This window comes from Leptosomus discolor, chromosome 2 (assembly GCF_034619465.1).
Source record: "Leptosomus discolor isolate bLepDis1 chromosome 2, bLepDis1.hap2, whole genome shotgun sequence".
NCBI classification, from domain to species: Eukaryota; Metazoa; Chordata; class Aves; order Leptosomiformes; family Leptosomidae; genus Leptosomus; species Leptosomus discolor.
In genome coordinates this window covers 116,692,798-116,717,240 of record NC_141392.1, presented here as the reverse complement: position 1 = coordinate 116,717,240, position 24,443 = coordinate 116,692,798, and the positions used below count along the sequence as shown (strand labels likewise).

The following is a 24,443-nucleotide window of genomic DNA, read 5'->3' as shown; positions in this document are numbered from 1 at the left end:
TTAAAAACTGCCTTTTAAAAAAAAAAAAAATAAAAAAATTGTCTGTGCACAGTCAGTTGCATTGTTTATAGCAAACTCTTGAATATGGGCTGGCACGCACACACGAGGGAAAAAAGAAAAAAAAAAAAAAAGTCAACTGAATCGACTGGAAGCAAACAGGAACTCCAGCCCTGACCCTGTAAGCAGGGTAACAACATCCAGCCCGTGGTGTGTGTTTTTTTGCGGGACGGTTGCCTGCCTCAGTTTTGTGACCTGCGGTGAGATGCGCGAAGACCAACGCGCAGCAGCGCTGAAGAGCGCTCCGAGTCGCTTTGAACTCAAGGAGAAGGGGGGATTTGCAGGAAGGCGCTTCTTTTAAAGCAGCACTTTTTTTTTTTGCCGCAGCATTTTACGCTGCCAGAAAACTTGTTCCGAGCAGCAGAAAACCGGAGGCAACGAAGGCACGGGCAGAGGGTGCGGGGCCAGCCCCGAGGATCCGCGGGCAGGAGGGAGGACAAACACAACACACACAGACATACACCCGCCCCCGAAACCCGTATTTTTTTCGGGGAGAACCCCCCGCTGGAGGTGCCGGGGAGCCGGGCTGCGCCGGGAGCGCTCCCTCCCCTCTCCCCAGAGCGGCGCCGGTGGAAGGGGAGAAGGCATCGCACCCCCGGGATTTTCCCACACTGGAAAGGGAAGGGAGGGCTTGTAGCACTGTTATTATTAATTATTATTTTTAGCGGGAAGGAAGGAAGCTCGGCGGGAGCGATGCCGCTGCCGCAGAGGAAATCTGGGAATGCAATGGGAGGGGAGCGGCGCTGCCGTCGGCCGGGGAGCGGGGTCCGGTCCAGCGGCGGTCCCGGCGGCGGCGGCGGCGCAGGTACGGCGGCGGCAGGAAGCGGGGGCGGGCGGCGGGGCGGGCCGGGGCCGGGGCCGGGGCCGGGGAGCCGAGGCGAGGGGAGGGGAGCGGAGGCGGAGCCGGCGGGGGGGTGGCCGTAAGGTGAAGGTTGTTGCAGTGGGGTTCATTAAAAGACAGAGTTCAACTCTTCGCCGCCGCAGAGCGCTGCTGGGAGGCTGGTTCGGCGGCTTGCGGAGGGGGGGGGGGCGGCAAGAAAAAGAAGACAAAAAAAGAAAAAAAAAAAAAAGGAAAACAGAAAAGGGAGAAACCTCGCAGAAGAGTACCAAAAGGAGCGAGAGCGGCGGAGGGGACCGCGGGAAGCAGGGGCAGGCTGTGCGCTCCCGAGGCCCGGCGAGGAGGAAGGATGATAAACGTGGTGGCCGTGTGGCTGGTGGCCCTTTGCTTCCAGGCGGCTGTCCCGGTGAGCGGGCGGGGGCGGCGCGGCGCACGTGGGGCGGCGGGGACCGGGACCGGGACTGGGACTGGGACCGGGACCGGGCTGTGCTGGTGGTGGGGGGGGTTGCCCCCCTTACCGACAGGACCTCTCAGGGGAGCGGTGCTCTGCCCTGCCCTGCCTTTTGTGCTGGCGGCGGGCTCCAGCCCGGGCTGCCCCGGCAGCCTTAATTCAAACCAGCCCCGCTGCGGCCGCTCCTGACCTGCCGGCGGCTCCGCCCCGGTGTGCTGCGGGGCGGGCGGCGCTGCCCGCGGTCACCCCCCGCCGGAGCCCCTCTGCCGGGGCCGGGGGTGGGGGTTGCTGGGGTCCTCCCTCCGGCGTGGTGCGCCCCGGGGAGGGGGCGAGCGATAAGTTTGGGCGAGCGCTCGCATGTGGCCCTTTGTGGTTCAGCCGTGGCCCTTCCCCGCCGTCACGGGTGACTTCCGAAACGGGGGTGCTTCTGCCGTGCCCCTGGCACCGAAGGGTGCTCCCGACCGCCGTTGGGGGTAGAGAGGGCACACCCGGATGCTTTTTCTTTCTACCCACTAAACCAAAAATCCTGGTGGTCGGCTCTGGCTGCCCCGGTGCCCCCGCTCGGCAGCAGCAGCCCGGGGAAGGCGGCCCAGGTCCCTTCCCTCCCCCGGGCGACGGCGTGCGGCTCCCCCGGCGCCCCGCCGCTGCCTCCAGCCCACCGGAGCCACCCGGGCAGGGGGCGTGGGGGTCCCTCCGCTTCCTCCCTCCTCCTTCCCCGCTCCGCACCGAGGGATGCCGTGCGCTCCTCCTGAGCGGGGGCAGCACAGCGGCGGCGAGGCTCGCCCTTCCCCAAAACTCCGGTGTTCCGGGAGGAGCCCTCCTGGGGAGGCGCGGGGCGGCCCGGCGGGGCTGCGGGCAGCCTTCCAGCCCCGGCAGGCTCGGCTTCCCGGCAGCGGCAGCCGCCGCCAGGTGTCACCGGCGAACAGAGGATGGCCGCCCCGCCGCTCCCGGCCGCCGCCCGGCCCGCAGAGGCCCCCGCCGCGGAAATGGGGCACCGCAGCGTGGTGAAAGGGCCCTGCTCGGTGCCCCGGGGCTGGGCCGGGGCTCTGGGGCGTCCCTCGAGCTTTGTGTGGGGTTAGCGGGAGTGGGACAGGAGGTCACAAGGAGCCACCTCTCGAGGGCGAGTCGCCATCCCTTTCTCCTGTGGGGAGGGACGCTCGCTCCCCGGCGTCCCCTGTGCGCGTCGTTCCCGGAGCCTTCTCCTTTGGTTGAGTTAGAAGGAAAAAGTGGAACGTGAGGCCTTGTGGGAGCAGGCAGGATCATCCAACTGAAAACTGGCCGTTTTTTTTTCTTTCTGAAAGGGAATAATTGATCTGAAGCTTGTCTGGAGATGAGCTACAGCAGCGGTTGGGTGAGGAGTGGCAGAACAAAGTGCACGGCAGGATTTAAGCTGCTCAAAATACCTCCAGTTTTTGCTGTAGCTCTTTGTGAACTCTACCTGTAGATCTGGACACGTACCCTCCTAGCCCACGTGGTAGTGAGTAGTTGTGAGATGGCTAAAAATGACAAGCATGTGAGCATAATCAACCCTGTTTCATGGGGAGAGAGCTCTGCTCAGAGCTGAGTAAGCTTTCTACTGAATAAAGTGGAAAAACTGCAGTTAATTTGCAGCCTCTGTGGTGCATTTGGATAAAATTCCCCTATGATAAATATTCCTTGCTAGAAATGGTAAGGACATGAAGTAAATGCTTGTCTGGAGCGTTCCTGTGTGTAAGAGACACGCAGGCCTGGGTGACACTGTGGATGGAGGGGTTTCCTGGGTGAACACGTCGGGGAGCACAAGTCCTTGGGGCGCTCTGGTGACTCAGTGCTGAGGCTGTTTCCCTTCATGGCCTTTTTTCCAGCTGAAATGTCAGTGGCACGGACTAAGCTGTGTTTCCCACCTGGCTGGAATAATTATGGTTTTGCATCGAGTGGCAGAAAACCTCTTGTGCTGGGCACAGAAAGCGGAGTGACCTTACACAGTCGTTCGCACATGCCCGATCACAGTGCTGTGGGCACTGGCGTGGTTGTGTTGGCTTCTTGGTGGTCTGATTATTGGCAAGTGTGCCACTGCTGCTGGCACATCACTTGACCCTTGGCTATCGCCCCATGGCCTGACTCGTCCACGCGTGTTGTTGTAGAGGTAGTAAGCAGGAACAGGAAAGTGGCCAAACAATAGCTGTTTTCTTTCTGAGTACTCTTACCCGCAGGAATGGTTGGGGAGGTTCCAGTTCTTCTTCAAGGTGACACTTTATTGCTCAAAACACCTTGTGTGAGAGTAATTTCCCTCTGTTGTTACGATGGGGGCATTGATTTCCTTGAAATAAGAAGGCTGATGCATCTTAATGGATTAAGCTAGTTAATCTCTCAAATGGAAACTTTTCCGTGGTGTAACCCTGCCATGAAGCCGGCTGAGCCAGGATGCGCCGCCTGCTGCAGGAGGGCAGTGGGCAATCCAGCCGGTATCGTGAGGGAAAACGGGATTTTGATTGTTCCATCTGGGGTAGGTGCATGCTGGTGGTTAACACAAGCTTAGCAGAGCAGGCAGAACCTTCTTCCAAGGGTGATGTCATTCCTATCTGAATGTAAACTAATTATAAGAAATTAGGTAGTCCAGCTTGCTTTATTAAACATGTAGGCAGTGGATAAGGAGGAAGCACTTCTATAGTACATGCAGAGCAGCCTCACATTATTTATCAAGCACTATAAACAGCGCTTTTCCATCTGAACACTCACTTGCTGGTGGCTACCTCTCAGCAAAATGGTGACTGTTGTATCTGGTCAACTCTGATCAGAGCAGAGACAAATAAGCTGTGGTTTGTATCATGTAAGGGGGCTCTCGTGCAAGTTCGTGGTCTTTTGTTCCAGGTTTCTCTCCGTTTCAAGTGGCTAGAAGAGCTAACATTTTTAATGGCAGCACTCTGAAACTTCTGGAAACCAAACAATCCTCTCTAACAACCCGAGACAAGTTACAGCAAGTGCAAGAAACCTGTAAGCCTTCTAAAATTAAGCTAGTGCACTAACCTGAAATGTAGGCTGCTGTTTTAGCAGCAAAATTGGTCCATTTTAAGTATGTGTTTTGCATTGCTAGTGCTTAGATGTCTCCAGGTGGCCTATATAGTAGTGCTTTGTCCTGACGTTGTTTGAAGTGCCTCTTGTGTCCAAGAACTGTACTAATGCCTCTGAGAGGGACATTCCACGCTTGCGTCATCTGGCATCTATGGAGCTGGGATGTTAGTATGGCCTGCTACAGGGAGGACGGAGCTTCTTGGGAGAGAGAAGTTTGGACCCTTTTTCTGAGGAGGTGCTGTCAATGATAAAATTGCAGTGCTTCAGCATCGCAGCGTTAGTATTTTTGTCTTAGATGTTTCCTACTCTTTATTAACTCAGAGCTATTAACACAACACTCCAGGACAGCTGGAGATTGATGCGCTCACTGAGACATGGGGTACTTCAAATGGCTCTAGTCCCTCAGGACAATATTCAGTTGATGTTACGGCACCTAAATGTAGGTGTCTGTGTGTGTGTGAGGTGCCTAAGCACTCATTACAGCCATGGTAATGTAATCAGTGGAGCCAAAGAGAGTGACTATTTGACCAGTCCCTGCATGTCTACTTCAAGGTAAGTTGCTTTGTCAGGGCTTTGTTGACTAGATCTCACTTAGCCTGTAAGGGGGGACATAGACACCTTTGCGTTGGTGTCTTTGAGAGCAACTTAGCTCAAAGTGATGGTCTTTTTATTTGTGAAGCTTTTATGGTAACTCTCTTCGTAAACAAACAGACTGGACAGGTGCTGTTTCTGTGCCAAGAGAACTAGCAAAGCAGTAGTAAACATCAGCTTTCACCTAGAACAACAGCGCTCTCCTGTTCTTGTGTGACTGGATCAGTGCCTCCAAACAATACCGTAGCCTTGCTCTGCTAAAGGCTGTGGACTAAATTAGGGAGTACAGTTGGGTCCTGTATCAGCGTTCTGAAGTGAGGAATATGAGCAGAAAAACAAGTGGATGTATTTTGTGAGCTGTTGAGGAGGCATCTGAGCATTTTAGTATTTAGAGACACTGTTTTTTTGTGGATTAGAAGTGAGAAACCTTTGTTACTCCCTAGACTTTGATACAGGCGGTGAACTTGCAAAGTGGAAGTTGTTTTGACCAACAGTGCCAGGACTTCTGGTGTTTGTTGTAGGTTCATTTCTCTTGTGAGCTGAGAAGATACTCTAAAACCCCGGGAGCATGTGGTGTCTCCTTAGGAGTGCTGAGTGTTGATTTTGTTAACAAGTTACAGTTGACTAGTGTACTTCATTTGAACTACTGCTCTGCTAGGCCACTGGTGTACCGCAGAAATGAGCTTTATCTGACCTGACTAGAAACCTGGGATAGCGTACTTTCTACTGTGGAGATGCTAGTGGAAGAGTTACTGCGCTGTGAAGCCTTACCTCAAGGTGAGATAACATTTGGACCTCCTACAAGCAACTCTTGTGGAGCAACATCTGCTAATGTAGTGGTTTCCCAACCTCGCAGTTTCTCAAGCAGTGCTTGGCTGCAGTTGACGTTCTGGGTCTTGTGGAACCGGCATGGGTCCAACGGAGTCTGTTAGCTTGGGCTCCTTGCCATGCTCGACTGTAGTGTTTGTATCTCACCGCTGAGACCAGTCTCACCAGTGAGGCTTGCTTTGCTGGATGGGAACCAGTGTGTTAGTGGGATTTGGATGGAGTTGGTAACAGAACTTCCCGTTGAGTCACTGGAGCTGCAGTTACAACTGAGTCATGGAGGTGTTGTAAGTCATGGCTTTCCCTGCTAGGCTTCTAGCTTGAAACTTCTTTGGGTATTGATCAGTTGAAGAGCTCTTGCTGCTTCACTTGCACGTCTTGCTGCTGTGCTTGCTGGCAGAACTATCTTCTCCATAGCCCTGGTTTTTGCAATATGGTTCTCTTTAACGTCCGCTCATTTTGCCTCTTGGAGTTCAGGGCTTTTCTAATAACTGGAAGGTCTTCAGGATTGCCATTGCAGAATGACTTCTGACTAAATCAAAGGCACTGGTAAAAGATGGGGAACTGCTTGCCAACCACCTTAAAATACTCTTAGATATCTTGCCTTTCATGGAGGCTCTGTGTTCTTGTTGTAGTCCGCCCTGTAACTTTGCTGCACTGCCAGTGCAGTAATGACAGCGTCTTGTATGCCAGTCATGGAAGCGAAGCCTGACAGTCTTGATTGTTGGCTGTAGGCGGTCCCAGGCACACGCTCCTGCCAACCAGCCTGCTGCAAAGTACAGCCAGTTCATGCAGCAACTTCCCTGGGTGCCCTGGCTCCATCACCTGAGCGTACACAAGCCATAGCTAGAGAATGGGGTCTGCTCTTTGTCTGTCTGTGCCACGTGATGAGGAGCTTATTGCCTCTTGAATGGAAGGAAACTTGAACTCTGGTCCAGTTCTAAGGGGAGCGTGCTGAATGCTTTCTGGGCAGCGCTGCAGGCCATGGCTGTCCTGCGCTGTACACAGGAAAGCTCTTCTAATTAGTTTCTAATGCTGGTGGCAGTACACATCCTGGTCAGACTAGTCAGCAGCTCCAGTCCAGCCCCTTGCATTTAGGGATTACTAGACGAGCAGACTGTGTATTGAAGCCAGAAGTGGGCAGGGGAGAGTGGAGCCAATCTGCCATCTGGAGAGCAAGCAGCGATTAACGTAACGATTTCCAGATGAGAGCTCTTGTGAAGCTCCATGTCGTAAGCAACGGTACTACTGCTGTGGCTGTACTATAGGTGGGGAGCCTTTGTATGTTCCCTGGGGATCAGAGCTGGCAGCTATGGTACTGTAGGAAGAGACTACCTGGCTCTTTCCTGTCCCAAAACAGGGCTCTATTGCTGCCTTATTGTATGCTTTTGACACCAGTGGGGTGGAGAAATAAAAATATAGGCATGTGTACATTCATACGTAGAGATATCTATCCCTGTCGTATGCTATTTGTCGACCAGCTCACGGCAGGATTTGGAGGCTGTATGCCTAGATCCCAAGATGGTGACCTGGCAGACTGGGTACCTGTGCTTTGCACAACCACAGGAGCTCAGAGCAGCCTGTCTTATCTACCAAAACATCAGCCTCGGGTAAGAGCATCTCTGCGGAAGAGAGAACCTGTTATCCCATTGACCCGCTCATAGGTATCTTCTTTAGGGACAGAGCCCAGGCTTTCTTTAGTCAAGAAGTTGATGAGTAAGAGGAGTAAAAGCCCAAACTAAAGTAACCACAAAGCTTGCTTAAATTCATATCTTAACACAAATGCTAATATCTGTGATATTTTTCGCTCCCTTACTGTGCTCTGTACTTATGAAACTGTAATAGAGGCTCTCGCGCCGGCAGATTTGATGGCCAAATGAGATTTGTCCACCTCACTGGCTCTAAGAGGGTGTAAGTGGCACCTACGTGCAGTGGAAAAGTGGTAGTGAGGCTTGCATCGAAACTTGCCTAACAGCCTGCAGCTAGACAGCTTTGACTTCTAAATCTCTTTCTGTGCTAACGGAGGAATCATCTAGATCGTGACTACTTTCCCATCATGAACAAAGTGCCTAACAAAAGAGGCTGACTCTGGCATGTCTGGGCAGTGGCAAAGGAGTGCTCTGCTATCGTGCGCTTACATCAACTGACTCATGGCCTCGAAGAAGAAAGCTGCTAGCTTAATCCTCCAGCAGCATCAGCTCCCCTCTGAAGCGTGTTTAACTTGCAAAAAGTTCCTCAGTCTGCATCTGTAGTCACACTGAGCTGTGAAACGGTGGTGAGCTTCTTGCTGCAGAGGCTGGAAGATGAGATTATGAATAATTAGATGTTATTACTGCAGTAGCTGAAAAGTGCTAAATGCTCAGTATGCCCCCACCTCTCCAGTACGTAGCCAAAAGGAGTTGAAAAGATCCGTCAAAGCCCCTTACACTGATTCTAGTAAGTAAAACAATCTGGATACTAGTTGTCCTGTGGCCAACTTAAATGCTAGAGTCCCAGTCGTCGAGCAAATCTTGTTTTCTGACCTGTCCTTTAACACTCCCTCACCACCAGATTGCCTGCTGGGCAACCTTCCCATGCATTATTTGGGGGCATACCAGTTGGCAAGGCTCAAAACTGTGCCAGAGATCATTCTAATAATGGTATAGACTGTGTTCCAGTGCCCAGGGACATTCCCTGATGTTGTTTAATTTACTGGTACGGATGTAGCCAGTGGGTCTATGGCAGCAGGCCCAGATTATTATGAAATTGTGAAAACTGCAGTATCCTATAAAAGAAAGTAAAAGTTCGTAATAGATCACAACTCTCTCATTGAAAACTGAACCTTCTTGGATGCTTCAGAAGGATGAGCAGCTTCAGTTGCATGAGAAATCCTGTGTAATCAATCAGCTTAAGTTTGCAAGGTGAATACTACAAACCTGGAACAGCAAAGCACTCAGTGTAGCAGTGATGGTGCAGGTACATGCCAGTGATTCAGCCTCTGCTTTTAGAACTGGCCCATAAGGTGGTCCTTCAGCATTTTATGCTCCGCTTTCTTTAGAGATACGTTGTGCTGACTAGAGTTGGTAGTCAGTGAGTAAACCCAGAAGTTCATTTGTGTATGGAGTATCTTTAACTTAGTGATGTTTGAACAGTGTCTTTTACAAGTTTGATCTATTGTTATGTAGCATCTAGCTATCCTGATGGGATTTCTTGCTGGAAACTTGCCTGAGCTAAGGGAGTAACTTGGTACTAAAGCACTTCATCTTGCCTTGCAATTTTTAGTACTGTTTTATTGACTTGTCTTACTGCTTGACAGTCCATCAGAGGTGGCATTAGTGATCTCTTGACTCTTCACAGTATAGATGTGTAAAACGCAGGGATGTGCAAATCACAACTTAAGTCTTAGAGTTGCCCATATGAGGCAGGAGAGCATCTAGCCTCCACAAGTGTGGTAGCATCTCCCCCTAAAAATCTAACCTCCCCAACTGATTTGGTGACTGCTTTGGAACAAGGCCACGGGGAAGACAGGTGAACAAGCTGTGTACTCAAAAATAAAGGCATGGGGTAACTGAAGCTAGTGTCTGTACAGTGAGACTTGGTTAACAGCTCGGATCAAAGAGAAGCTCTCTGGCTTATCGTGCCTTTGTAACAGTCCCTTGTTCAGGGCTCCACTGTACAGGTGTGGTACTAAACCTTGCAACTGAGTGACTCTAGATCGGAGTCGATTAGTTTAATCCAGTAGGTGTTTGGTCAAGAAACGCCCAAGGCTCTTTTCTGAAATGAGTAGAACTATAGGTGACTAGAGCGCAATTGCAGCAGCAGGTTTTTTAAGACTGTTTCTGATGGGAGGATTTCATTTGATGCTTCAGCTTTGAAATGATACTTCAACACCCTCATGACTCAGCTTGGAAGTACACCAGGCAGCTTCCATACTCTCATTGAGGTGTTGCATAATTTAACTGTAAATGGGGCAGTAGCATGCAACTGCTGTCAGAACTCTGTCTTGCATGCAGGATTACCAATGCTTTTGTAAACCTAAACACAGAGACCATTAGTGTCCTAGGAACAGGCACCAAGAGCTTTACTAGGAACAGGCACTGGGAGGTTGATCTCTGCACCGTTCTGTATGGGTAGATCGCTTGCCGTATGCTCCAGTGGTTATGAGCATGCGTATTTCTCAAAGGGAGTTCATGCAGTCTGAACTATGTTCTACGTTAGAGTAATTCAGTGAAATGTGGTCCAGCCTGTGCCCAAAGATGTTCTAGCCTACTGCTGTTTTATTCCAAGGAGACTAGTAGTACCTGAAACGCTTAGATGCTGCTTTTCTTTGGCACCTGCGCTCAGGAACTGCTAAGACTATGCTAAGATGTGGAAGGAAGGGGTGATGCTGAAAATGCCTCTCTGAGAAGACTCTTGGGGTGGGAGAAGAGGGTATTCTTGATCTGAGATGTGACTCCTGCATCTGGTGGAGACGTTTCAGACCTTTCGTGCATGCCTCAGTCGTGCTGGTGTAACTGCATCTGTTTGGCAGGGGTGGCTTCTGCATTATAAACAATCTAGGCTTAGTCAACACTGTAAGATCCTGTGGATAAACCAGACCTGATAGCATGCCTCATAATGTAGGGAGAGACTGGATTTTTTCACATCTGTGCTGGTTTACTTGAAACTGGAAATAGCGAGGCATAGAAGCAAATGCAAGAAGTACACTTAGCTGTCTGTGTTAGTGTAAGACCTGCCAAAGCACAGGAACTGCCCTGCATGGGATCAAAAACAAAATCTAAAGCTGCTTCCATGGTCTGCGTGATTCCAGCAACTGGCTGCTGATTGAGACTCTCAAGCTCCTTCTTAACAGGCCAGCGGCTGGCTGGTGTGAGTCCTGCTGTGCAAGAACAGAGTTTCTTAGAACTGGTTAGAGCTCAGCTGTAGGGAGCGTGACCACGTCGGAAGGGAGCTGCTGAATGCCAACTGTTGGCTCATGTTGCTGCCCAAGTCTAATTTGCTTCTGCAGCTCCCTTGCAAATAGTCAAGGTCTTCTGTAGCAGACTGACAAATAACAGCACCAAGGGGTCATGTTGTGGGGAGCGATCGGTTCTGCCATCTGGTGTGCACATGTGAGACAGACTGGGACAGTGTCTATTCAAGCCAGGCAGCTCTTTCTAGATGCTTCCAGTTCCCTGATCAATCAGCTCTTCACTGGGGTGTGTGCCTGAAAAGGGTGGGTGGTGGTGCTGTAACTAAGAAGCTGGGTATGAGATTTATGATGAAAATACAGCATTCAGAGGTAGCAGATGTCTGGGATGTGTGTATGGAAAATACAGATTGTTAGCAAAAAAAAAAAAGTCACAAGCATTGGAGATTTCATTGTGCCTCCTTCTGGAGAAATGTGTTTACAAAAGCGATCAAGAAGCCTTGTCTTGGATTGTTGAGTCTCAGGCTGGTTGTCATGATATGAAGGATGTGATGTGTGTCCTGTAGGGTAAACTATGAGCGCATCAGCTGAGAAGCTGAAGCAGAGTTTGACAGCAGCAGGCCTTACAGCTGGCAGGTGTTTCTGGCACTGAAGTGTCAGCAAAGTCATTTTTCTTGTCTTCTGCATAGGCAGTTACTATAGGATATATCCAGTTGCTATAGAATATAAAACCTTAAGTCTGGGTGCTTCCCCTGTAACTTTGTTATCATCAGAATACCTTGTCAGCTTTTTGGTTGTTGTAAGGCTAACTATTTGTAGATTTAAGTAGTCTCATTAAGTTTACCAGCTAACCTGCTTTAGCTGAGACCTTTAGTACTCCAGGGTTGCGAGGCTCATCTTTCTGCTGCGGTTTAAATAACTTCCTGGCTGCTAGGAACCAGAAGTACTGCCAGTAAGCCCTTAGTTTGGTGATGCACTAGGGATTTTTATCTGAAACTTGGGTTTCACTGACCTAGCGTAGCACTGCAAGCAGTTTGCTCAAATTAGAAGCTTATGTATGTATCGCTAATAGAGTCAAAATGTTTCTGTGGTCCTTCAAGAAGATCTTACAGCTTTGTCTCCTCACTCCGTGGCATATCTCATGCTAGGTAATTTCTGGAGTTCAAGGAAGAGAAGAGGGAAACTCAGGATTGAGATAAGAACCTGGGTCTTCTCCTAGCCACGCGCCTGGGTACTGAAAGCTGTTGCACTTAGTCTTGCTTGATGACAGTTCCTGGAAGCAGGAAGTGTTCCTGGCTGCGTGTTGGCTTCCTTTCCTCAGGTGAAGCAGAACAGCTTCTTCCCCTCACAGAATGCTGTGTAGCATGGCGATGAGGTCACTTCTGACTTCCAGGAGCACATCTGCTCAGGTCAGAGCACTTGTGCAGCTGTAGTGTTGCTTGTGGTAGTTTGCTGATCACACACCAGCTGGCATGGAGCTCATTTGAAATGAGTAGTAGTTCCACCAGCCAAGTTGCATGGCATTTGTCTCCAGGAAGTAGGCTTCCCTAGGACCAGCGGCACACACATGTTTTCCTGGTGCTGCTGAGAGGCACTGGTGGTTCATAGTGTGCCACCAGCCTAATTTGAAGACTTGAGATGCCATAGACCGTGTCACGCTTTCCTATAGACATGTCTCTGATTTCTGAGCTGGGACTTCCTGAGCTGAATGGCTGAACACGAAAAGAGCAAGTTGTGCTCCTGTGGGACCAAAGTCCTTGAATGGCCTCTCTTGTGTCCTGACATTGGTGTGCTGCAGGCTTGCGCTCTGTTCTGCAGTGATGGCCCCAGCAGGAGGAGCGTGCAGGGTTGAGCCTCTCTGCTTCCTGGCATGCAGCCTACAGCTGCACACTGATCAGTTTGAGCTAACAGGCTTACTGGAAGAAGACAGTCTCAGATGGGACAAATGGAGACACGAGCCGCTTTGCAGCTCTTCCCTCAAACCCAGTCTTGGAGTACATTCATCAGTCTCAGGGCTGTAATGCTAACTGGTCTGCTTTACTGCGCGCTGGGTTGCTTCTTAGCCGCATGGGGACAGGAGTCTGGCTTCTCCAACCCATGCATGCTGTCAAGGAGCAATCGGGTGGTGTGAGCCCACTGTTGCACTTGCCAGGAAGTCTCAGTGCTGATCTGGTAAGACAGAGTGAGTGGGTGGCAAGAGATGGGGAAAGGAATTTGCACCCAAGTGCAAGCCAGACTGTTTGTTCATGGCAACAGAGGTCAACACAGGGATGGGAATAACTGGCTAAGGACAGGGACTGGTTTTCCTGGGACTGTTGCTGAAGACATAAGGTCAATGTGCTTATATGTGTTGGAGGGCAACACTACAAAGTCCAGTCTCCATTTAAGTGGCTATAACTGCTGATGACTTGTCTGAGGTGAGTTGCTCAACCTCACCTCTCCGAACTCCACGGCAGGCGCTGCGTGTATGCTGCGGTCATCCTGCATGTTGTGAACTAGCCCTGTCAGATGGTAGCCGGGGGGCATTGTGGCTGTGCTACTGCAGGGGAAGGAAGAGGCAGCAGGGACCTTAGATCATGTCACTTAATTTCTTCTTCCGTCAGAAGCATCGTGTTTATCTGTGGTGCAGTTACTAGTGTTCATGGGTAGTGGGTTTTGGGCTACTACAGTCCTTTGCTGGATGGGTTTCCATTTCGTAAAAAGTTACTGACCTGCAGCATACTCCCCTCTTTTAACCTTACTTTGTCAGGGTTCCTGGGATGAGCAGCCCACCACTGGCTCTGACTGAAATCAAGCAATTCTTGGTCTGTACTTTCTAAACAAGCAGATTAACTAGCTGTTGCTGTAAGACTGCATCTTCTCTGCTGGTTTTGCTACACTGGAAAGTAGGAAGTGCCGGTGACTTTTAAGTCAGAAGGTTTTAAGACAAGTTAGGTTTGTCTGTTCTCTACTTACGCAGCTCACTGTTCAACTCTCAGGCTATCTGAAATAGATTGAAATTAATTCCCCAGGACAAACTGGAGCTGTTGGCTGTATGGCCACACTGAGCTGCACCTACTTTGCACAACTCTGAGGTTATGCGTTGACTGTGGCGTTCTCATGCTATCTGAAGACCTGAATGCCTGAACGATTGAGGATGTTAAAGAGCTGCAGGGAAGGTTCTTTAAAGAAAAGCGGTTACAGTATAAAACTGAACTGGCTGCTTCTCATGACATTAGCTGAAGGGAACAGAGCTTTCTCATTAGACTGAATCTTCAAAACACGGGCTGCCTTGAATGTGGGGGAGAAAAGGTACCCCACTTTTGGCCATATTGTGACAACCTGGCACCTGCCACTGGTACTGAGTTGAGTGCTTGTTGTGTGTCATGTCTGTGTGGATGTGTTGATCTGTCAGTGAGATTCAGTCATTGGCCTGGGCTGTATTGCTTGGCTGGAAGGAGCAGGTTGGCATGAGTGAAACTTGTTTGATATATCCTCCAGGTGAAGAAGCAGGAGCATGGACTCTTAACTCGCTTCTCTGCATTGCTGAAGGACTGACCAGACTTCTAGTGGAGCTGGCTGAGAGAGGACCGGGAGGCAGCTCAGCTCTTCTGCATCAGAGCTGACGTGGTGCGCTGTACACTTGTAGCAGCGCGCACAAGCAATGTGGTGTCGCTGATGCTGTGTGTGTTGCGTGGCCACAAGCTTTCCTGGCTGCGGGGTCCGTAGACCTGTTGGACTCCAGCTACCCTTGTATTTGCTCAGCCCCCTTTGTTAAGGACGTGCAATATACTCCTTGTCCGGTACTAAACGCAATTGCACTGGGCCTCCTGTAAAGTTCAGGTGGCCCAAGACAAAAGTAAAACTACTACCTTTCTGAATAAGACATCTATCTAGCCTTTGCTGCTGTGTTTAGGAGGTCAGGGAGGACTTAGCACTGTTGTCAGACTTTGGAACAAACCTTACCTGTCGTGAACAAACACTCTGCAGAAGAGAACTCTCCCTACAGCCCCTGTCCTTGCTCCTTTTTGTATAAACCTGGGTGGCCCTTCGAGTCAGCCTCTGATTTGCGTGTTGCCTGCAGTCTGGGGGTGCTGATGTGCATTTCCGTAACGCACAGCGGTGGCAGGGTGTTTTACTGCCCCTCCGCTGCGGGGTGGGTGAATGTGTGTCAGCATCGCAGAAACCCAGGCTGTGAGTGTCTATGAATTGCTTAAGCAGCCCTGGCTGCCACGTTCTGCCCTGTGCCAATGCAAACACTTGTGCATTCATGCACCAAGCAGGATTGGGAAACTGGTCCTGCTGGAAAATTCTTTGCATGGTGTTTTCTCTTTTTTTTTTTTTTTTTTTTTTTTTAACCCAAACCAGTTTGCTGATCTGCTTCACCATGAGACTGCACAAAGAGCTATGCAGGGCACGGTCCGGGAAGCATGAAGTGGCACACTGTCATGGGAGGTGGTAGCTTAAAGGGCCGCACGGCAGAATGTGAAACCCAGCCTGATGGTGACAGGCTGGTTCATTTTGCTCTTGGCATGTTGATTGCTGTGTTTCAGCCCTACTTAATTAGAAAAGTTGCCATGTCACAGTAAGGAGAAAATGTAATGCTGATTGGGCAGTAGTGTGGCACTTACCAAGTGAGCCTCTAGAAGCGTTGGGGCTTTAGCTGCTGTGTGCATGGAGTAGCTGGATGCTCTTTTTCCTTGGCCACTGCACATTGTCCAAAGGATCAGAGTATGCTTCTACAGCTGTGGCCACGAAACTTGACAGAAAAGGAAGATCAAAGCCCAGCGGACAGTGGGCAGAGTTTACACTCTGGTCTGTTCTGCCTGTAGTGGAGTAGATCCTAAAAGCTCTCATCCTGTTTTGAGTAGGTGTTGGAAGGTGTTTCACTGCTTCCAGAGCCTGAGTGCCAAGAGGTAGTTACTGCGTGACGGTCAGGTGGTTCAGGCTTCAAACAAAAGCAACTGCTTGTGCAGCTAGGACGTCTCCATCAGACAGTCCCCTTCTCAGGTCACCAGCCAAAAATAGAAGAGGAGGCCAGTAAGAACTCAATTAACCAAGATTTTCCAGATTTCTTTATGCTAATAATGATCTGATAGAGATGCTGCCAGATTAACTGGTGTATTTACCTCTTGCTGCTAAAATGGTGCTTGTCTTGCTGAGCAAAAGAGCATCCTTTGCTTACCTCTTGAGAGCAGCCTGACCATGTGCCTTTAGAAGGAGCACCCTGTGAGCCACTAACCTACTCCACTTGACATAAACTGATGGATGGGAGCGCGGGGGTGTCTGTTGGTACACAGGAAAAGCTGATTGAGGGAGGGGGAAACGACACCATCTGAAATGGGGGGGGGGGGGCAGGTAGTTGTAATGCTCTGAACAGCCTTGATTGGAACACTAGCTGGGGGTAAAAGTACTCCTTAAATCTAGGCTATCCACTCCACGGGCTGTTTGTGGGATGGTTTGTAGCTGTCCTTCTGCACTTTGGCCTGTGCTGTTCGTCTGTATCTTCGGCTGTTCTAGGAAGATAACTACTTTGTTAACCTGCAGGTGCACCAAGCAGCACTGATGCTTGTCTTGAGCAGTGGAGTAACAGGAGAAACAACTGGAAGAGCTATTAACTGAGATGGTGCCACACTGCTGCTGACTTGTGATGTAGCAGACTTGCATGCAACCTTCACTTCTGACTAGCCATGTAAAAGCACTAGTTCTGTTTCAGCTACTCCAGAATTTATGTCTGACTGTTAAAACTGAAGGTTTGCGTGGTCAGCTTAATGCTAGCAATCTGTATGCCTGCAGAAGGAGGGAGATAGGTGAGGATCCTGGTGGTTTGGGGGTTTTTTTTTGGTTGGGTTATTTTGGTTTGTTGTTTTCCCCCTTAAGCATTTAAGCTGTCTGAAGACCACGGACTTCTGGGACTGGACTTAATCATGTGTGGGCTATTAACTGCAAAAGATCAAGGTTTAACAAAGCTAAAATTTCTTTCAGCAGGTGTTTTTTTCCTTTCCACACACTAATATAAATATTTTCAAGTTAGCAGCTCTTCAGGCTGCTCTACCTCAGGTAGCATTTCTGTTAGAGGAACTAGCTCTGCTCTTCAATATGTAGAAAGGGTGAAAGAATTTCATCCTTTTTCAAACTTTTTGAGTTTATTTTAGAGCTGTTCAAATCCTTGTGAAAGTCTTTGTCTAGATGCCCCAGTGTCATATTTAGTAGGTAAACCAGAGAGCAAATTCTTGTCTTGTTCTTATGTGTGTCTCTAAACAAGAGCAAGCCATTAGTTTTGCTTCCCATAAAGCTGGAATAATTTTGCAGGATGCTCAGGGGGGTATTTGAGGTGGGAGAGCTCATTACAGCTCATTTCTTTTCAGCTGAATAAGAAAGATTTACGAGGACAAACACCTGTGCAAATTTCACAGCATTATTCAGATAGTTGAGGATTTCAAGTGTTTTTGACACTGCTGTTCACTAACTAGGATTAATAAGAGTGGGATACAAATCATCCTTAATCTAGTTTAGGGCTTGTGGCAAAGCCAGTGTTTTTGCTTACCTCAAAGAGCAATTTGGGAAAAAGCTGCTTCCTTTCACATACAGTATGGCTCCAAATTAAGGAAATGGGGTTCCCTGTTTGGGCAGGGTGAGATCAGCTAATGAACTATAAATCTCCCCTTCATCATGACAGAGTGCTTCAGATCGGTGCTCTGGCAGGATGGAATTCTGCGGCAGCTGATGGGATAAGCACAGAAAGATTCGTGTACTGAGACTGGGACCAAGATGGAGACTGAAGAATAGTTAGAAATGATGCTCAAAAAAAAAAAGTCGAGTATGTCAGGCTTCTGGAGCCAATAACATTGCTAATGAGTTGTGAAAGCCTGGCCCATTCTTGATTAAATTGAAGATGCCACTAAGCAGCTTTCTGGTTGTCTCAGCAGAACTGAATAACTATTGTTCTGCAACAGTACAGCGCTCAGCAAGAGCAGAGGCGAACAGTCTCCCCAGGGTTTCCTCTAAATGGGCTGCTCTGATACTTGGGGAAGGTGGTCTTCCACTGGTTGATGGGAACTGCTAATGCGTATCAAAAATGCTGTTAAAAACTTTACCCCTCACATGCAACCTAATTCAGTGACACCAAATCAAAAAGGCTAGGCAAGTATTTCTAACCAGTTGTCTGAGCTGCTAAAAAACCCCACCAACTTAAAAAATGTGAGCTTGTTAAATGGTACAAAAGCAACGTGTTGTAGGTGCAGTGTGGGAATTTAAAGTTTTTTGACTAGAGTACATGAAGTACCATCAGAGATCCTTCAAAGGATCCGCCACCTGAACTTAAAAGGTGTTCATCCAGCCTCTGTGGCGCAAATTGCAATGTGAATGGTCCACAAATAGTCTCAGTGGACCGAAAAATAAACTGGATGATGGTGGAAGTAATTTCTAAAAGCATGTCCACGTTAGCTGATTATTTCTTAACAGTCTGATAATAAAATTTTAAGCTAAAGTAATACAAAGTTGTTGATAGAGTAATCTTGTTGTAGGCTGGAATTTATTTTCAGCTCTTTTGTATGATAGCACGACCTGGTGATTCAACCTGTGTTCCGTGCCCCTAATCCTCTTCACGAATCAAAACCTTTCTCATTGGTGTAACTCGTCTGCAGTAAAAGGTCATGGAAAAGCCTTGACCATGAGATGTTTGTTGTCTGAACAGCACGGTCCATCTTCCTGATGCGAATCTAAATTAGTTCAATCCCTTCCGATACTGTCCTGAGTCAGTATCTTATGTTAACCTTGCTGTGTCTGAAATCCTTCAGCAGCAGATCCTTATAGAAGCATGACCTTTCTGCAGTGCTTGTATTCTGTGGTGCCGTAAGGAAAGGTTACTGCCTTTCTTGCCTACTGAGGCTGTAGTCTTTGGAGCAAGAAGTCTTTCTATAGCTGAACAGTTCCTTAATGCTCACGTGTCATGAAATTGGACGGCGTCATGAAGTTACATCACTTTGTAGATATTCTGGCTGGTATCCACATGTGCATAATCTTATCACTGTCCCTTGAGTATTTGCAGCAGAGAAAGTCCTTCTCAGATCCCAGGCCTCAAACTACCTGGTCAAAGGGAGATGCTGCAACTCCCAGAGGAGCAGCTTGGGACAAGACTCTTTGGGACAACTAAGTAGAGGGACACATTTAGTGCAAGTTCACTAAGTTCTCGTGTAAAGCTGTGGAAAGCTTTATATGCTTTATTAATCCTGAATCATGTTGTCTATTATTCTCTTGAAGTACAGTAGCCAACTTCAGGGGGCAGGAACCGGTCTGAGTCTGCCCTCATGTTTGCAGGGTGTCTGCTGAGCAGCAGCTGGGCAACTCTACACTGGGTCTCCATTGGTTTAGACTAGGCTGCACTGGACTTTCTTCCTCTGAGGAGGACCTAGCTATCCCCACTAAGATACAGAAATCAAACTAGGATTCAAACAAGCACATGACAAAGGCTATGGAGAAGCAGAACATGCAGCATCCTGGGAAGAGGCTAAAAGCTCAGGTGTGAGGGGAAATGTACATGCTGGATAACAAGAAAGGAAGCATGGCATGACTGAACAAGCCTCATCTGTTAACACCACAAGGGGAGGGGGTGGTGGCTTGGTAATCGAGATCAACGGTTGCTGTTTCATTTCCTGACAGTCCGAGATCCTTCCAGGAGTGTTGCTAAGGTCTGCAAACCAACAAATCTGTCCAGATGCTCTTGGAAATCCCATATGAGCTACCCCTAAAGATTCACATTTGGGGGGAAGTTAGTCTCAATCTTAGGTAAAGGTGTATGGTGACATGTCTTAAAGTGTACTGGCAGTCCCTTTCTTAAAAAAAAAAAAAAAAAAGCCTGGAGAGATTGCTTTGTAATAGCTTCAAGGTAGAGTCTTCCCGCTGGGAGGAGAATACACTCCCCTTTTGCAAAGCATCCCCCTTTTGCCCTCAAAACCAAGCTGGGTGGGAGAGCAAAGGATTGTGCTTGCTACTGCTAGTGCAAGAAAGGGGGGAGAAAAACGGTCTGTAACACCCCCATCAACCAAAATGGTGCAGTTTCTGAAGCCTGACTTCACTTCTGAACGTACTGGAAAGGATGCTCAAGGGAGCAGAGTATGGAAAGCCTGGGAGTCCTGTCTGTATTCTTTAGGCACCAACAGTTCATACTCTTTAATACTTGAAGTGTAGTGAGATCAGCTTGTGTGAGTCACTGACCTTTGACACAATAAGGAAAACATACAGGAAACACTTATCCAGCCTGCTTTCCATGGATGAGTGGAAAAGCACAGTGCAAACAAGCAGGGACAAATCTGAAAATCCAAACTGCCTCATGATATGCAGCTAAACAGAAGATTGAAGGGCAGTTTCTTCTTAGAAATTACTCTTAGAAATATGCTTAGAAAGAAGCTTAAGGAAAAGTGGGTTGGTTTGGTTTCTACTAGAGAAAGAAAGTGCTAAAAAGTTTAATGTCTATATGAGGGGTTTTTTTGTTCTTACTTTATTTTTTAAAAAAATCATATAACTACAATGATTGCCTAGAAGGGGTAAGATCTTGGGCCTGATTACGTTGGTGGCAGCTTGCATGCTTGTCTTCAGAGAGGTCAAATCTAATGGGCTAGTTAGTTACCTTGGAAACCAGTTGTTCCATGGCAATGTAGGGAATGGATAAGATATTAAAGACAAAAGAGAAAACTGGATAAACCTGATATCTTAAAAGAATGAAAAGGAGATAGAGCCAATAAATACAGCCATATAGGTAAGAAAGTGACAATCAGAGAGCTCAATTGCTTTGTTTGACAGATCATACCAGTGCTGGCTAACTTCTTCCTAGGATGAAAATGAGCGTTATAGTAATTTTTAAGTGACACTGTGCTAATGCAAGCTAGAGAAATACAGTGGGCCTGGTTGCAAAGCTGGCAAGAATGTATGTTCTTCTTTTTACATCATAAAATGAGACTTCATGCTCCTGATAAAATCATGATCAGCTCAGGTGGTTCAATGCAGTATCTCCTAAACTTGCAGATGGGGCAGTGCTGTAAAGGGATGACAAGGGGATCTTGAGGATAGGATAGAAGTCAAAATTCTGGAAAATGGGGAATGTAGTTGGATGGGGAAAGAATAAATTCAGAAGGACTTGGAGGGCTTTGGTTTGAAATATGAGAAGGGAGAATGACTGGTTAGGTAATGGTAGCCCTGCAGAAATAAACCTGGGGCTAGTCATGAGCTGAGTCAAGGATGTTGTACCGATAGGAGCAGCAAGTGCATACAGCAGAGGCCAACAAGATGCATGAAGTAATTACTCTGCTTTATTTAGTGTTCTCTTCTTTGGATATCCTGAACGGCTGTGAGTGCTGTGTGTTACGATGAACAGGTGCAGCAGAACAGGAGTTTGGCCTCTTGTTTTGGCAGCTGAACTTCTGTGCTGGTTAATGAACTCCTTGAGGCACAAAGGGAGAAAGCTCAGGGCTGTATTCTCCTACACAGAAGGCTGGCTTCTCTCAGGCCTTAGTCTTGAATGCCCACGCTTATAAAAAAGGGAATCTCATTCTACTTCCAGTTAGATGCTGTAGTTTCAGATACGTAAACAGCGCTGGAAGGGCTCAGAAAGGCAGAGAAGCCAAATTTGTCTCTCCTTCCTTTTTGCTCCTCAGAAGTAATGCAGTGATTCACAGACAAAGTGATTGGTAGGTAGCAAAGACATGAGCAGTCAGAAACTCAAGCAGAACGGTTGTGTTGTGTAAGGACTGAGCACTGGCTGCTACCAGGAGGCAGCTCTGAACAGGTTCCTTGCTTTCTCCTTTCCCAAACCAAGTGCAGCCTGGAAGCAGCACAGAGAAGGGAGATAACAATACTGACGTTTCCAACAGCAAATAGACTAACAAGAGCTACTCTTTTGGGGAGGGGGGATGGAATGAAGAAAGATTAGAAAATACAGTCTGAACAAAGAAAGGTTGTGTAACTGGCATTCAGGAGCTCTTAGGGGACTCTGCGCAAGCAACATGATAACTTTAAGTAAAGTCATCACTAACACACTTTTCCCCTTCTCTTTAAAGCAAACTACAAATCTGAACCTTCCTCCTGAGGATCTTGATTCGTCTGGTGATGATGACGATGCGTTCTCAGGTTCAGGTGCAGGTGAGTTATTAGCACTTGTACTGTTAGTGCTTGATCCTTCCAGAATGTGGGAATTGAGGTCTTGACAAGCATCCAAGCTAAAACAGGGGGAGAGGGAGAAATCACACACACACCCCCGCCCCAGAATGAGAGTTGGGAACAAAGAAAGAACCTAATCTATTCATCTTGCATTGCTTCAGATACTAACAATTATCAGAAAATAGGCTGTAGGAGACTTGAAAGGGAGCAGAAGGAGGTATACTCCATGTGACTGCTAATATGAGATACTGTGTGTGAAGAATGTTATGAAACTGGAGGGATTCTTTACTCACGGGGAAGAGAGACTGTAAGAAGGACCTTTGTCCTCTCTTACGAGCTGGTAGGAGATACCATTTGGGGGTGGGTAAACCCCAAACTGCCAACATAGATCAAGTGCAAATGTATCAGATGTGCAAGTTCCCATGGGCCGTAATTTTTTAAAAGCAAAATAAAGAGGTTTTAGGGTCGGAAAAAAAGTCTATCAGAATGATTACTAAACTGTATGAGGGAGACATTTGGTGTTCCATGCTGAAGTTGAGGAGACGCTACTGTGGAAGGAGCAAGCTATTGGAAGCTAAAGCATGGTATCCTGCTTCCTTCCAGCCACATGCTTGTATATTAGATTAAATTCTGCAGAAATAAGACCCTGAAATCAGAGCCAAGTGTGCCAGTGACTAAAGGTGTTGAGTATATGGGTGACTGCTCTGAATCAAACAAAAAATATTTATGGGAAAAGTCAGATAACCATCCTGAGCAACCAGTGTACTGAAAGCAGACGTCCCTCTTGTTGACGTGTCCGCAAACAGACTAGCACTTGTGCCTTGGGGAGAAGCAGATGACTAACAAAAGTATTGCTGAATAGTGCAATAGGGTCTGTCCCTTCCTATTCTGCTGAAAAGGATAAGCAATTACAAACTGAACTGCTGTTACTATGAAAGTCGGCTATGCACGTTAGGCATCCTTCTTAGACCAGAGTCCTGAAGATGCTATTAATAGGTCTGTAAACTGGCCAAGGATAATATTTTTTTGTTTTGCAGGTCCCCTGACTGACCAGTCTCGCACCTGGAGAATCCCAGGAGAACTGGCTAATTCCTCATTACTGGCAACCCCAGTGGATTTCAATGAACAGTCATTTCCTGGGATTGAGAGCCGAACTGAAAAGGAAGTAATATCTCCTTTTGCAACTGGTAATGTAGTGACAGAGGAGCCAGTTGTAGCTGTGAAGGACAAAGTATCCATCCTGGGCTTCCCTGATGAGAAACCAACAAATGATGCAGTTACTACAACAGTGAGAAGCCCCACTACTCGCTTTCCTTCAGTGGTTCACGTAACTCCTTCAGAAGCCTCAGGCACAGTCCATGAGCTCGAACCTAAAATCCCTAGCTCTGATGTGCCAGACACTAAAGATGTGCCTGAGCCCCACTCTACCATCCATCATGAGAGAGATGTCACTGCCACCCCCACAACGTCAGCTCCGAAGGATGTTATTCCTACACATGAGGTTTCTGAAGATGGCTCTGGAGACCCGGTGAGAATTAATAGCTTTGACACCCTTTCCAAGGGAGTTGGCTTTAGTAGTACGTAGTAAGTTGGTTTCGTTGGAAAGGGTGGTAATTTGTCAAAAACAATGATTGATTTAATAGGTTATATTGGTGGGGGGGGGGGTTTAGAAGAGAAAAAACAAAGCTGTGGGAAGTCTCCAGTAACGGACATGATGAGAAACATGAATAACCTGCCTTGTATGTCCCAACAGGGAGACTTCATCTTGACTAAAGATGAGGATTTGGTCCCCACCCAGAACTCAGAAGTACTGGCTGACTCTGGGAGAAATGCCAAAGCAGCAGGAGCCTCAGGAATTATGGACAGAAAAGAAGTTCTTGGAGGTACCTGATATTCTGGATTTCTAGTTGGTAAAAGCAGACTCTCATAGGAGTCTTACAGGCAGCAGAAGCTGCAGTTCTGCAAGTACATCTCTGAGCGTGAAAGCCAAGCTTTTATCTTAGACCTCTGAAGTGAGGGTGGTGATTCATGACTCTGTGTTGTCAAAACCCTAACAGGAGCAAATATTAATCTCCTCATAGCAAAGCAGCCACTGCTAGTTACCTGGAATTTTATGTTTAAACCTATTCCTTCCTTCGCTCCTCTCAAAAATTACGGTAAAACTGCTCTTATGCTGCCTGGGTCAAATTACTAGAGTTGAACAACGTAGTCTTGTGTGCTTCGCAGCACGGCCCGGTGGGAGATCTGTTTCTCTAAGTTTACCTCATGTAGACAAGCAGGCTCTTGGTAATGCTGGGACGACTGGTTTGGGAGGGGGCAAAAGGACAAATTAATTTCTGGAAGTCGTGAATTCAGGGACTTCACAGCAAGGAACAATCTGGAACATAGTAGCATTATCTGGTGTGATGTCTAGAGTAATTTGTGGCTTTTTTTCCCTTCTAGGTGTTATTGCTGGAGGACTAGTAGGCTTGGTGTTTGCAGTGTTTCTAGTAGCATTTATGCTGTACAGAATGAAGAAAAAAGACGAAGGCAGCTATTCACTGGATGAACCAAAACAGTCTAACGGAGGATACCAAAAACCACATAAACAAGAAGAATTCTATGCATAA

The 24,443-nt window shown here is 47.9% G+C and overlaps 1 protein-coding gene across 1 annotated transcript; it reads left to right on the top strand.

Annotated features, from left to right (window-relative positions):
- Positions 1–1,244: 1,244 nt before the first annotated feature.
- On the top strand, positions 1,245–24,443 carry SDC1 (syndecan 1). Its single transcript, XM_086461614.1, has 5 exons — positions 1,245–1,301; positions 21,735–21,816; positions 22,872–23,362; positions 23,588–23,717; positions 24,277–24,443. Exons 1-5 carry the CDS (start codon positions 1,245–1,247, stop codon positions 24,441–24,443), a joined length of 927 nt encoding a protein of 308 aa, XP_086317740.1.